Below are 16,351 nucleotides of genomic sequence, written 5' to 3'. Positions count from 1 at the left end.
AAATTCATATTTTTAGAACATTTGATATTCCTTTCGATTCTTACGTAAACGATTTTCATATTTTGTTGTAATAAAAAACGAGTGACTGTAGAAACTTGAAAATTTCACTGAATGTTATATTAGCATTTTATATATACGATAAAATTTTTAAAAATAATTTGACTCTTTTTGAAATGTTTACGGACATTGTAAGTTTTCAATTTTTTTAGTTTTTTTTTTTCTATAAATATCAATAAAGTTTTATCTGTTGGGCCAAAAAGTGTATATATTTAATACAAAGCTCCTGATATATTGTTACAATATCAGTTGAAAAATATTAAAAATACATAGGCACAATTTTTTTTTATAAGCATTTAAAGATCAAATTTGGACAAAATTTATCAAATTTTAATTTGAAAAATTATTTTGTAGTTAAAAATTTATAAAATGTTCAATTTTTGTATCTAAGAATTGAAAATTTAAAACAAGATTCCACGTAAGTAATTAATACTGTTACCAAAAAATCTAAAAAATACATTTACGCAGTTTATTTTTATAGTCATTTTAAGTACAAATTTGGACGAAATTACATATTAAAAACCTAGGATAACTATTTTAGTTATTTTGTTGTGATTGTATAATATTATTCGTGGGTACTTGAAACTTCTAAAGTATACTATTATATATCTATGATAGTACCACGGTTTTTTGTTGATGTATAACGCGTTATAAGTACCCAATAAATATTATGATATGATTAATTTGGAATTTATTATAGGTACCTAATATAATATTATGTCTTATACCTAGACTAACATACCGTCTCCGCTCAGAATCGTTTTTCTTATACAATGATATTATATCATTGAATTCAAATTTAATACCATCCATTATACAGTGACCCACTTGTAACCTACTGTACAGCAGAGCGAAATCCACTTACCCACCTTTTTTTTTTTCATTTATTAATTATAATTGTTTCAACAAAATGTTTGTTTTTACAATTATTTTTCAATTTTTTGAACTTTAAATGCTTATAAAAAAAACTGTGAGTAAGGATTTTTAATATTTTTCAAATGTCATTGTAACAATATAGTAGGAGCCTTGTATTAAATTTTCAAGTATTTTTACTCAACTAATAACATTTTATTGATATTTATAGAATAAAAAACTAAAAAAAATGAAAACTGACAAGGTACGTAAAGAGCTCAAAATAAGTCAAAATATTTGGAAAATGTTATGGTGTATAGAAAATGCTAATATAAACATTCAGTCAAAATTTCATGTATCTACTGTCATTTTTTTTAAAGTTACACCAAAAACCAAATTCAATTTTGTGAAAAATCGATTTTGCGTAAAAATTCCAGTTTTTCCTTAATTTTTCTTTGGTTTTTCTTGGCGCTTTTGAAAATTACTGGGAATTACTATAGATACTGAAGTTGAAAATCGAAGCATTATTTCGACTACTTATCGTGTACACAGACACAAAAAAAAAATAAAAAATTTAAAAAAAAATAAAAAAAAAAACACACATCATTGTAAAATCAATACATTCATCGTTCCACTCAGAATCTAAAAACAATTAACCTAAAATAAATGTACCGATATATAATATTATAATAATACGTCTAAATAAGGATTTTTATGAATTACACGCATGATACATTTATAAAATTTTAAATTCAATATTTTTATAGTATATTTATAGTCTTTTTTTCTTTTGCGAAACGACCGATCACATATTCACATCATCTAGATATTGAAGAGCTAGTAAAACACTAATGCACTATATATACGGCTTGGCTATAGGACGTATCTGGTCTGATAAGTTTCGTTGATATTTTTTTAATATTTTCATGGTAGAAAATGTGCTTTCTGGTATGAAGTCAAAACCGGTAATGTATAGCTAATAATTTCAAAAGAAAAGATATATTTGGTATAATTCAGAAATTACATTTAGTATGCTTCAATAGCGGAATTCGTGTAAAAACTGCAATACCAATACGGGTAAAGTTTTCAATGAATTATCGGCATCCTTCGATAAAATATCGTTTGTGAAATATAGCAAAATAAGTGCCAACCAAATTCGTATACCCTCGATTATATATTTATATAATATAAGTATAATACCATAGCTATAACTTATAAGTGTATAACAATACAAATTTAACATAATATACAGTTATATCATATTATTAGGGAAATATGGTAAATTATTATAGTTAATTTAGTTTCCTAAATTAAATTCATTAACTATAAAAAGTTTCGTGGGGGGGGGGGGGGCTGTATCGCCAAAACCCCCTCAAATACGGCCTTGTTGTAAAAATTAAAATTTATGGTATAGGTAGGTACTAGCATTGATTTTATACAGTATACCTATATAACCAATATTTATAATAATTATTATTGACAATATTGTGCCAATTGGAATTTTAGTAAGTTGTGTAAATATTGTTAAAAATAACACCAACATTTTAAATGATATATGCGAGGATATATGTGAATTGTATTATTGACAGATTGCTTAAAAATTTTATTAATTTAACAGTTAACTAAAATTGAATGGAGCAATCATGGGCCACTAAATAATGTTTAAGGAACCATTAACTCACTATTGATTCATTAATTTATTAATAAAGTTTAATGATTTTGTATCCACCCTAGCATAGTAGCATAAGAGATAAACAGCATAAAATGAATACGGTTTGCTTGAGGCATAATGTGAAGTTATTTAAAGTAAAAAATAAATTAAAAGTACAATTTTGAACTGGAAAATTCATTAGGTAGGTACCTAGAATTAATAAATTAATTACTGTCACAGGAAATAGGAATTCAAGATGTTTTTATAGGTATTATACTATTATGCGATGTAATATACCTACTTATATTACGAAACGCAAATCACCTTCACAGCTCACTGTTTAGGTATTGGTAATAAATAATTATCGAATATGGAATAAGTATCATGTTCTAAAGCGATATAATATCGGTTCATGATCAGAAAAAATAAAATATAGGATCGGCTATAGCCTATAGGCTATTATAGCCTAGCCTTTAATGGTATACCTTCCACAGAACAATACCTACATGGCTACATGAAGCTAAAATGTTAGGAGCTAGCTCATCAGATATCAATAAACAATGGACTATGGACAGTTATTATTCAATACATCTTCACAAGTACTATAATATAGATCATTGATCAATCTAAATAGTAAATTGTATTATCAATAGTATGTGCTCTTAGCATATCCTCTCCATTAATATCCAATAATATCAATCATTGCAATTATTAGCACGGTTGTAGCATTGATTAAATACCTATACTCACGGTCTTATATAAGACCGTGCCTATACTATTGTATATATTTTAATCAATATTGTTGTAGGCTGTAGCTAGAGAGCCTAGATCTGGGCAGGCAATGCAGGCTCTCTAGTTGTAATATGTTGCATTAAAGATATCTACAACCGTGATTATTAGCATTATTAGTTAGTTTCTTATCAAAACCTACGTATTTCACACACGGTCTCAGTCAAAAGCGGTGATAACAACTTATTATATTAACAACTAACAACCAACAATCAGTAAGCACAGTTTTAAAGTTCACCCGACACCAACACCTACCTGTATAGTAATAGGTTTTACTATTTATTGCTATACGTTCGAACTTAATCCACTATAATAGTAGTTTAGTCCTTAAAGCTTACTACAGATTTATTTTTGTATAATTTAATTAACTACTTAGTGATTCCGATTGGATCGCATTACCTACCTACATGAATTCTTCATCAGCAACTGTAAGTAAACAATTATCATTATTCATATAGCAACAGTACATTATTATTATTCAATATCTCGTTATAATGATCCACGTACTACCAAGATCTTCAATGCTTTCAATTTCACCGCAGAATTACAGTAACATGTCGAGTGGCACCAATGGAACGTATGACAAGAATGGCTTGTCATCGTCCACGACTGGAGATGGTGATTATTCAAGTGATCCAGCTTCAGGAGGACTGTCGTCATTTTTTGTGTCTGATTATAAAAAGTAAGGTTCTACAATCTATAATCTAAAATACAATTTATTATTAATTTATAATTGACACAAGCAATTAGTTGTTAATTAATTCAAATCAAATTAATACTAAAATATTTTACTAAAAGTACTATTAAAATATAAAGAATGATTACATACTACATAGTTATTTCATATTTATTATCAATTATAATTTTTTATTTTTATCTTCAACTAATAATAAAGTACACTATAATATAGGATACTATTCATTATTTTTTAGAGTTCGGATGTTGTAGGCATTGATAATACAATTGCCTATTTATAAGTAATTCATGCTGGATATTTGCAAGTAAAAATTTATGACCTAAATCCCTTAAGGGGATTTGACACCGTGGTTTTCTGTTTTTGTCTAACACATGCGCGACACAGTATTTTAGACGTGTTTTTTTGCCAAACATACCAATTGATCTATTGAAGCGATAAGAATTCTAAAAACATTGATTTGAATTTGTCGTCAAGTCTACTTGAAATCGACTTTCCTACAATTTTAATTTTTTGATTTTAACTTCTCTAAAAATTGAAATATAATAATTTTTAAATACTCTTTTTTTAATATGACATTTTAAGGAATTTGGGGAATAGTATCAAAAATGTGGGAAAGTCGATTTCAAGTAGACTTGACAAATTCAAATCTGTTTTCAGAAATCTTATCGCTTCATTAGATCATTGTTATGTTTAGCAAAAAACACGTCTAAAATACTATGTTAGACAAAAACAGAAAATCAAGGTATCGAATCCCCTTAAGTAGATCACTCATCAGTGTGGAATAAGACTTTAACTTATAGTATTTTCCTAATTCAAATAAACTATAATTTTCTAAATTATGTCAAAATGAAAAATACACTTGCGACAAGACACAAACTAGCTGAATACTTTTAGAACATCTACTCACTACAAGTCTACAGCATGTAATTTCTTAAATCTTTAGTGTTTATTATCGATAAATAAAAATTAAGAGCTACAACATCCAAATTCTAGTATTTTATTAGTTATATTTATATATTAATGAAACCAAATGCATATTAAATATATTGTGTACAAATTTAATAATAATATTGTTACCAGGCATGACGATTTGAAACAAATGTTAGATTCTGCAAAGGATGGACCAAAATTGGAAGCTATGAAAAGAATTATTGGTGTAATATACATTATTAAAATATCAAATTATTGATGAAATTATTCTTTACAAATTTTTATAATTTTAGATGATTGCCAAAGGAAGAGATGCGTCTGAACTATTTCCAGCTGTTGTTAAAAATGTTGTATCTAAAAATATTGAAGTAAAGAAACTAGTTTATGTATACTTAGTTCGTTATGCTGAACAACAACAAGATTTAGCACTTTTATCCATATCTACATTCCAAAGAGCATTAAAGGTAATATATTTTAAATGGAAACAATATTAGATAAAATTGAAGATAATTAAAGGGTCCGATGCAAGAACCAGGTATCTCCACTATTTGAAAATTCATTATTTTATTGACTCCCATAGGTAATAATTAAAGATATTTATGATAACTCCAAAGATAATCGGATTTGTATGGTTGTTGTATCTGGTTATAGCTACTAATTAGTGATGTATGTGTATATTTATAATTTTAGGACCCAAATCAGTTAATACGAGCATCTGCTTTAAGAGTATTATCGAGTATAAGAGTTGTGATGATTGTTCCTATTGTCATGTTAGCTATTAAAGATTCAGCTGCTGATATGTCACCATATGTTCGTAAGACCGCCGCACATGCTATTCCCAAATTATACAGGTAATTATTGACATCCTTTAATTTTAGCAATCAGTATTGTTATTTCACTTTTATTATTAACTAGCTGATCCTACATAGCGCTGCCTATGACACATTAAATGCCCACGGATTTACCCCTTCTTAAACTCCGTCAAATGTATACTGGACAGATTTTTAACACAGTTATTTGGATTGTTTTGACAAAATATAAAATACAGGTCTAAAATTACATACAATTATAATTACCATTATATTTTATGTAACCAATGGCAACTGTATACAAACAAGAAAATATTTGTTTTTTGTGAGCCCCTCTTTAAATTGCTTTCACACAAAAACATTGCTTTTTATAAATATTAGAACTAAAAATAAAAAAATATTTTTAAGATTTTTTTGATTTTTTTTAGTTTGGACCCTGATCAGAAAGAAGAGCTTATTACAGTAATAGAAAAATTGTTAGCTGATAAATCAACACTTGTGGTTGGATCAACAGTTATGGCATTTGAAGAGGTGCTTTATTAAGATTTTGTACAATATAATATTATTTTACTTTTTAGATGACAATTATATATTTTATCTTGATATAAATTTAGTTATGTCAAGTATTATTGCTTTATAATAAATAAAATATGAAACATAAATGTCATTATAAATAATTGTCTAGGTTTGTCCAGAGAGAATTGATCTTATACACAAAATATATAGAAAACTTTGCAACCTGTTGGTCGATATTGATGAATGGGGACAAGTGATTATTGTAAACATGTTAACTAGATATGGACGTACTCAATTTGTCAATCCTAATAAAATTGTAAGAATAATAGAAAAATTATTAATGAACCTAATAAATTAATCAGTATATATATTTACAGGATACTAACGATTGTACAAAAATCCAAAATTCTAACTTGGATAGTTCTGACTTATCTAGTTGTGAGGAGGCTGGTATCGATGATAAATCAACTGTATTGGATCAAGACCATCGTCTTTTGCTTAGGAATGCTAAGCCTTTATTTCAAAGCAGAAACGCAGCTGTGAATTATTATTCAATGTTTAATATTTAGTTGTATATATCGGTGTTTCTCAAACTTCAGATCGCAAGAACTAAAAAGTTTATGTTTTTAAACTCTACAAATAATATGAACTTTATAAAATATAAATCTCTAAAATTACCCAGAAATTGTCATACCATTTCTATTTTCGAGTTTTTTTGAACAACAGGTAGTGATGGTGTGTTGTTATTACAAAACGATAACCAAATATTCTTAAAATTCCATTAACTTGTTTTCCCTATACTATTTTCGACATAATGGAAATAAATATTGAACAGTGGCCGTTTTAAAACAAGTTTTTTTGTACTGTAAAACCATGTGGGTATGGGTTGCAATAGATTTTCAGGAGAAAATTTAGATTATGGTGCTAAAAAGTTTGAGAAGCTCTGGTGTATATAATAATATAATATAAATTAGGATTTTAATGTTGCACATGTTGGGGCACTTAGGTCAAGGTAGCCTTGCCTAGGCTATTCTTTCCAAATAGGTCTGGAGGACCCAGGACATTTAGTTTTGTAACATAATATGATTTTACTTATGGCTCTACTCACAGAAACCACCACGGGATGCTGCATCACATCCCCTCCCCCCATAATTATAGTTAAATAATCCTTATTCAAACTACAGTAAAGCAAACTAAAATAAAATACCAAATTATAATACACATAACATATTGCATATATCTTTTTCGCACATACAAGTTGTCTAATAATCTAATAAGGTTTTAAAATCTGATACACAAGCTTCTAATTATTGCTCATATTTCAAATGTATTGTCAATGTTATATAAAAAGAGGTTAATTTGTAATGCATTTGATGGTATAAAACTACAAAATAAATTATTTTAAAAATATAAATAGACATCATATTAAGATTATAACCTAAATAACTAACCCAAGTTAGTTTGATTTTTGTAAATTTTACATGAATATTATCATCAATTTATAGTAGATAAATATTTAATTTACTTGTTCACTTTTTACTTGATGGTAGCAATATTTACAAAAAATAAAATATTTTACATACTTTACTTTTGTATAATTTACTATTAGGTGGTGATGAGTGTTGCACAGTTGTATCATCACTTAGCTCCGAAATCAGAAGTTAATGTAATTGCTAAAGCATTAATTCGCTTATTAAGAAGTCATAGAGAAGTTCAATCAGTTGTACTGAATTCCATTGCATCTATTTCAATAGCTAGAAAGGTATTTTAATTTTTTTTTGACAAATTTAGTAAAATTAAATTGTTTATTGCAATTTTATATTTTCAGAATATGTTTGAACCATATTTAAAAAGTTTTTTTGTCAGATCAAATGATCCTACACACATAAAATTATTAAAACTTGACATTATGACAAATTTGGCAAACGAAACAAGTATATCAACAATACTTAGAGAAGTTCAAACATACATTTCCAGCACAGATAAGCAGTTTGTTGCTGCTGCTATCCAAGCTATTGGAAGGTAAAATTGTATATAATTATAATTTAGTAATATTTATTTAATGAAAAAAATCTAATTGTATAACAAATTGAAAATATATTTTAGTTAACAATCTACATTATTTACATTAGACACATTCTGACATTTGATTTGTTACATTTCAGATTTTAGCTGTTTTTCTTATTTTACTTATTTTACTTACTATAGTCTTTAAACATTTTATAAAATATTTGTAATAATACCTATAATTTGTAGGTAATATTAATGAATTGCCTTAAGGTAGTTCATAATATCAATAAAAAAATTGGGGGAACACTATGCTGTATTGCAGGTGTCGAGTGTACCACACGTCCACACATCATTGGCCATGTCCCTGTAATGAATGCGTTAAATTTGAATTCAATAATAAGTCATTGTAAAGGATAAAATCACACGTCAGTCAACATATATTATCTAAGCATATTTTGTTATAAATTTATAAATTATATTGCTATTAGTAATAGTAGGTTGAATTAATCTTTGCCAAATTAAAAATGCATATTAAACTAATAGCTATTATTAACTTTAAGTAATTAAAGTCAATGCCGTAGACTGGTATAAATAACTAAGATTAATGTACATTGTTAGACAATTTTACTGGTATACTCATATAGGTACTGTATAGTTAATAACGATATACGTGGTCAAAAGTTTCAAGTCCCTACCTAGATACGAATAATGTTTTTGAATTACAACAAAATAACTAAAATCATTATTTTTTTGTTTAAATAGCGTGTCATAAAAGTTTGAACCTCATAAAAAATGTATGTGGATTTACGCTAATTTTATTTTAATTCTAGTAAATATATTTTGTGGAATCATGTAGGCATAGAATTTTCATGTTTAAAATCATATAAGTACATATTTCAGTTATTTTGATGAATTTCATAATAGATTGAACTCTAAACGCTTAAAAAAAAATAGTGATTAAGTATATTCGCTATTTTTTAATTGCTATAAAAACAGTTTACAAGAAACTTAGTATTACATTTAATACTTCTTTACTTACAAAAAAAAATGGTATCATATATAAATCGAAAAAATAACGAACAATTCAAATTTCTATAAATAGCGCAAAAAAAGTCTATGAATACCTGTCTAATAAATATTTTAACGAATATTTGGTGAAAATTTCCTATGTCGTGCGTGTGTAAGACGGAGACAACACATGCGGGTACGAGGTCTTTTTAAGATGAAGCATTTTTCTTCCACCTTCTATGAAACGTGTACCTACTGTGTGTCTGTGTAAAGGGGGGGGGGGATGCAAAATAGAAGAATAAATAAAAAACACAACGCTGTAAAATCAATAATATATACATTGTTTCACTCAGAATCTAAAAATATTTTTACAATTAGAATTATATATTTAGACTTATACCTGTTTAGTATGTCCAAGGATGAGACCTATCACCTGAACTTATTTAATATAAATATTTTATAGTCTATAAATAGATCTTGGGATAATCATCAAAATGCGATGACGATATTCAATTTAATTGTTTAAGTCTATAATTGTATATTATAACATAACTTAAGATAACATAACGAAAAGAAAATAATAAGTTTATTGATAAAAAATATGGAGACAATGCCATTATTTCCAGTTGATTTAATAAGGGTAAAAACAATAATAATAAAAACAGGTCAAGGAAAAATAATGATTGGCATAAAAAAAAATCAAACAAAAGTATAAATGTAATAAACATTTTATTGAATTGTATAAAAAAATTTATTAGACCTTTTTTGAGTTTTTTTACTTTATAAGACAACACACCATAAGTTACTTTGTGTCAAAAACACTTTCTCGGTGTTTACTCGTAATTCGTAAATAACTGTTGTTCAATTATGTATAGTTGAAACTCATGATTTATGACTATAATATAAAACAGGGTAGGTATATGTACTTTTTAACCAAACTTTACGGTGTGTGTTTGTATACTTAGAAATATTTATTGTATATATACCTACTTAAGTAGTTAAGATTAAGTACTTAACTACTTTATAATTATTAATTACCCTTTTTCCGACGATTGAATTATCTAAAATAATCTGAATATAACTATACAGTAGAATGCTATGAATGTAATGTTTCAGTTTGTAAATCTATGATGTAGGCATTATATAGCTGATATTACGTTAAATACTATTATTTTTGTAGAATTAGTATTTTGTTTTCCGCATATTTCACACACTTGTTAACTTCCTCCAGTATATTATATCTACTTCCAACGAACGCGGCTGCGGTGAACGATTGGGCTTGTAAATATATATTTTATACGCTTTATACTATTATATATGTTTTTTACTATTGTGATAGCCATTAACTACAAGAAATCATTCTCTTACGAGTTACGATATTTATACGCTCGATTAGTTGTTCTTCCGATTCCATTAGCGATCTCGATTTCCGATCCGAGAACATCAAACTCATCAACATGCATTAAATTTCTCTATTCCAATATATTGCAGCATTATCTAATAATTTGCTTTCAATTGTACGACCTTCCTTAAGCGTGTATGATTCCTATAGGTACAATTCCTCTCGAGATTTATTTCCTTGTCGATCAATCCCCAATCCACATTGGTTGAATGACCAAATGTGAGGTAGTTGGTTATTTATAAAAAGTGATATGATTATAATATAATAGGTGTATTGATTAACAGTTAATCGTTAATGTCTATTTTTCAAAAAATACAAAATACCTAGTATAAAAAAATGGTTAACGCTTAAAAAATTTAGTTAATTTTGTTGTTGGTACAACTGCGTGCTTAAAAAAATGTTTATTTACAAAAAATATGCCCGAAAAACAAAACATATTTAAATTTTTTAAATTCTATTTTGTTTTATCGGCCGGAATAAAAAAAAACAATGAAACACTTGTATAACATGATGTGTACATATTATATTACTCTGATTTGCGACGACTACAGAGTTGTGTAGCTATATGAATATCTTTATTTTCAGATGTGCTTCGAACATTAAAGAAGTCACAGAGACGTGTCTTAGTGGATTGGTCTCCATGTTATCGAGTCGTGATGGTAATAATTCCCAATAAAATTATACTAGATATGAAATCGCCTGTACATATATCACGAGTGTTAGTTTTTTTTTTTATTGATTTTTAATTGTTGTTATTTCTTTTTCTTTTTAGAAGCGGTAGTAGCTGAAAGCGTTGTCGTTATAAAAAAACTTTTGCAAAACCAACCCGAAGCTCACTGCGATATAATAAGGCACATGGCTCGACTGATGGACTCTATAGCCGTGCCCCAAGCGAGGGCGTCGATCTTGTGGTTGCTCGGAGAGTACTCGCAATTGGTGTCCACGATAGCACCTGACGTCCTCCGGAAAGTCGCAAAAACATACGTCACCGAGGTAAACTGTGTACTTTAAGGGCCGTTCTTACAATGTCCGGTTAAAGTTAATCGACACTTAACCGGCCGAATTTTGCCGGTAATTAAATCTGTTATCAGTCGGTTAGCGTTAACCGATACTTTACTGGGCATTGTAAGAACAGCCCTTAAAAGGATTCAATCTTAGTATTTTGATACATGAAAATCGAATTTGGGGCGAGTAGTTTATCAGTTATAAATATTATATAATATTTATAATAAAAATATTCTGCTTTGGAATATAAAATTAAAACCCAACGTTGTCATTCAAATAAGTAAAAAACTTAAAAATTATAAGGGTAAAAAATATTTAAAAATATAATTTTTTAAGAAAAACGTTGTTTTATAAGCGACTTGTAATTATGTAAAAAACGTAAACTTTTTGAAATAATGAGTGTTCAATGATAAAAGAATCACCCGGTAAAGTATATATTGACTTGCCGTTGTTTGCGTGCAATACGGATATTTTAATTCACTGTTTTTTGTGTGTACATAGGAAGATATAGTGAAATTACAGATAATGAACTTAGCGGTCAAATTGTTCTTGACGAATCCTGCGCAGACAACTTTATTATGCCAGTACGTGTTAAAACAAGCGAAATACGATCAAAACTACGACATTCGAGATCGTTCTAGATTTTTGAACAACATACTGTTTCCTACTGAACAATTCAAGGACAGCGTATTGAGCAAACACGCAAATAACATATTTTTAGCGGAAAAACCTGCTCCATTACTTCAATCCAATTTCGTTGGTAATTAATCATTTCAATACCTAAAAGTTTATTAATTAACAAGTGGCAGGTTATTGTAACGATTAATTTTATTAATTAAATTATATTTATCGATCGTTAAAACAAAAATTCGTGTTTTAATACAACATTTCGGGAGGGTTGGGTTGTAGATTTTACCTGCTACTGGTAGTTCTTCTGGTTCACTGATGACACCAATTAACATTTTTGTATCATATTGAATATAAATACAAACCATTAGTATTTTTTGGACTCGTGCCTCTTACGTGAGTACGTGACAAATAGAATAATAATATGTGAATCATAATCGTAGATCGGGAAGAATATCAAATGGGGTCACTATCACATTACATCAATAGCAGAGCAATCGGATATCAAGATTTACCTCAGTTCCCCGATTTTCCGACGGACTCGAGCGTTCGTTGCGTTGCCTTGCCGGAAGAACAAGAAAAGCCGGTTAAACAGAAGTCCGAACGGACTACCATTAATAAGAAGAAAACTTTTTATTCCGATTCCGAAAATAATTCTAATGATAGTTCTGAAGAATCGGACGATTCTGACGATAGCACCGACTCGTCGTCGGATTCTACCTATGAAAAAATCGAACCGGAGGTAAAACTATTTGAGGGTTTAATGAAAAAAAAAATATATAGTATAGAAAACAATATTGGTTTTATGGTTTGAAATGTGTACAATATAGATGAAGACAAATGCTGGAGGTTTTGTGGATTCCGATGAGGATAGCTCAGACAGTGAATCCGTTGAGAGCGATAGCAGCGATGAGCATGCTGTTGTTGTACATAAAAATGTCTCCAAACCGTCAGCTAAGAGCAATGTAGACCTGTTGTTGGAACTAGATGACTGTGAGTTTTGAAATTAATTTATTATGTATTATTGCATACCTATTAAGTCAGCGGTGTATTTACGGGGGGGGGGGGAGAGGTCTAAGGGGGTTCGGGACATCACCCAATTTGCCCATAACGATGTTAAATTTTAGTCTGAGTGAAGAAATTAATGTATTGATTTTAGAATGATATTGTGTTATTAAATAAAAACGGGAATACGGTTACGCATACCAATTTTTTGACAAAATCTATTTTGTTTTTTTTTGTAGTAATTCAAAAACGAATATAAGTAACCATAGATTTCAATTAGAAGTTAACTGAAACTGCATAAATATTTACTGTAGTACATCTAAATTGCCTTAAACGTGTTTGTCGTACCTAATACAATAATAGTTATTTTTCTCCCCTTTCGAATAAACTTAGTCGCCCCGGTTGGACAAACTACGTTGGTGCCGTCGTTTGGAAATATTCTCTCTCAGTCGAGCAGCACTCAACCGTCGTCAATTCCCGTTACAAAATTAACTCTGCAAAATGTCAGAAAGGTAAGTTCAAGGTTTAACTGTGTACACCGCTTCGCGTATGATAACTGGTACGTTTGTTAAAAAATCTTATCACCGTGTGTTGTATTTATGTTTAGACAGTAGCTCCAAGTTACGTGCCATCGGCGAAAACCGAAATATTGAACAAAATTAACGGACACAACGAACTGAGTATATTGGCGCGATTCACGAGAAGTCCTCACGCGATATTGAAAATGGTTAGCGTGGAATTGACCCTCACTAATCACGATAATAAAGAAGCGCTCACCAACATTCACTGGACTCAAAAGGTAATAAAACACACGATTATACGTATTTATATACAGGGTGTAATAGAAATAACTGGTAAATGAAATTGAATAGCCATATTATTAGTTCTAATCGATATTTTCAAATTTTGTTTTTAATATTATTATTAATAATAATTAATATATATTTAAAAAATATCGGATATAACAAAAGTTAATAGATAGTTAGCTATAGTTATATTTGTCAGTTTTATTTCTTACTGTCGTATTATATAGAAAGAAACAATCTCCAGTCTCCGTGATAATCAAACGCCGTCTACGCACATTTGGGATACGAAATCAGTGTTATATTATATTCTTTCCTTTATTACCATATATAATATAGATGATCTATGTTAGGACGTAGATATGTACTATTAAATATTATACTTAAAATATAATATGGTATTATGGTAGATAATCATTGATCCTGATTTTGCCTCATATTAAATGAGGGTATTGATATTTTTTACGAAATTTGTTTCTCTATATCAGTACAAAATCCAAAGATCGATTGTATTTTATCATATTTTTTTGTTGGTGGAGGGGGTGAGTGGTAAAGCGTTCACATAACGTTTAGGTACATATAGGTAGTTCTTAGAACATGGTTACATATTATATACAACTAACGATGGAATTATTGCTCAATGCTCGTCATACGCTTTTTAATACCCCATCACCATTATTTTTAGTAGGAAAATGTTTATGCTCCGCAGTACGTATCATCTATTGGTACAATGGACTTATATTTATTAAAATATGTTTTTATACGTACTTATACAGAGTTCTGACATGAGTATTCATAATTCGGCACCGATCATGCAATTGTTACCGGGTTCGGTCACCCTGGGTGCACTCGGAGTGGATTACAAGGATTCTATTCAACCTCTCGTTTTGGAAGTATCCTGGTCTACCGCCGGTATGGAACGTAAAAGTGACGTCGTACTGCGCGTTCCTGTAGGTGAACTCGTTCAGCCGCTGTCCATGAGCGAGGACGACTTTGTTAGCGAACAAGGTAAACCAAATAATATAAAAAAATTAGGCGAATCCTGATTTATTTTTCCTTTTCATTATCAAAATCGTTTTAATTGTTGAACTAAAAAAAGACCGTCGAATTTTAATATTATTTCGTGTGTTTAGTATTTACACTAAAATACTAAATTATAATAATATTTTGTATTTAGTAAAACTTAAAGGGATGAACGAGCACATGGCACAAGTCACTTTGAAAAATGTTAATCTAGAAATACAGAAAGCCGTGTTTGAAATATTCAACGTTGCGCGTGTTATTACGGAAGAAGAAAATATATTCAGGTACCTACACATATTTTGTTAATGATACATGTTGATTGAAGAAAAAACAATGATATTTAAAATAATATACTTTAACCCGTAAGAAACAATTTGATATAAATAATATGCTTTTTTCCTCGATTTGGTAGTTCCAAAAATAATGTTTCATTCCAGTGGACAAATTTAATTATTATAACTGATGTTTAAATTTCAGGTTCAGTGGTCAGACATTGTCATCTAATTGTCTTGTGTTACTTACTATAACCAAACAAGAGTCTTTGGCAACGGTATGTGTTAATTGTGAGAAAATGGTCATTGGTTCGGTGCTTTTAAACGAAATAAAAGGACTGTTGTCCCAGTGAATACCTAACTTTAAATGTCCATTATTCATTTACATATAAATGACTATTCCAATACAATATGTTATTTTTAAATTTTTAAATTTTAAATAATTTTATGCATATAAGAGTGATCTTTAATCATAATATTTGTTTTTTTTTATATATTTTCCCAAATTGTTATAATATAAATCAACTTAATAGCTTAGGTAGGGTGGAGTCACCACCTATGGCCACCTTAAGAATTTTTTCACACATTTATCTCTGTTATTTTGCTCACATTTATCTAATTATATTGAAAATTTAACCATGCATACTTTACAACTGACTTAACACTTGGTTAAAATTTTGTAGCCTTATGAGAAATACTTATACAGATATAATTTTTATTTTTTTAAAATTTCATTTTCACCTTCTATGGCCACCATTACACCAGCTATGGACACCAATTTTCTCCACCTATGGCCATTTTTTATATTTTTTAAATTTGTTTTAATAATATCTGTAATTATTCTGGTTATTAAAAAATCTTTGAATAAAATTAAAGTCAATAAGTAAGAGAACAA

General features: G+C 28.8%; 1 protein-coding gene across 2 annotated transcripts; it reads left to right on the top strand.

Annotated features, from left to right (window-relative positions):
* Positions 1–3,511: 3,511 nt before the first annotated feature.
* On the top strand, positions 3,512–16,097 carry LOC100164225 (AP-3 complex subunit beta-1). 2 transcript variants are annotated; one of them, XM_008191566.3, is made up of 20 exons: positions 3,512–3,777; positions 3,864–4,031; positions 5,127–5,202; positions 5,270–5,440; positions 5,667–5,827; positions 6,214–6,316; positions 6,471–6,617; positions 6,679–6,840; positions 7,911–8,063; positions 8,130–8,323; positions 11,307–11,380; positions 11,494–11,714; positions 12,228–12,486; positions 12,797–13,095; positions 13,184–13,346; positions 13,752–13,870; positions 13,966–14,157; positions 14,938–15,169; positions 15,339–15,468; positions 15,662–16,097. In XM_008191566.3, exons 2-20 carry the CDS (start codon positions 3,871–3,873, stop codon positions 15,807–15,809), a joined length of 3,165 nt encoding a protein of 1,054 aa, XP_008189788.1. In that variant the 5' UTR covers positions 3,512–3,777; positions 3,864–3,870; the 3' UTR covers positions 15,810–16,097. The 2 variants fall into 2 exon arrangements, with proteins under 2 accessions (XP_008189788.1, XP_001948771.2); XM_001948736.5 differs by having other exon boundaries at positions 3,513–3,777; positions 3,892–4,031.
* Positions 16,098–16,351: the final 254 nt, after the last annotated feature.

The sequence above is a fragment of the Acyrthosiphon pisum genome, chromosome A2, assembly GCF_005508785.2.
Source record: "Acyrthosiphon pisum isolate AL4f chromosome A2, pea_aphid_22Mar2018_4r6ur, whole genome shotgun sequence".
NCBI classification, from domain to species: domain Eukaryota; kingdom Metazoa; phylum Arthropoda; class Insecta; order Hemiptera; family Aphididae; genus Acyrthosiphon; species Acyrthosiphon pisum.
Note: the sequence above shows the minus strand (reverse complement) of the source record. Positions and strands in the feature narration are given on the sequence as shown.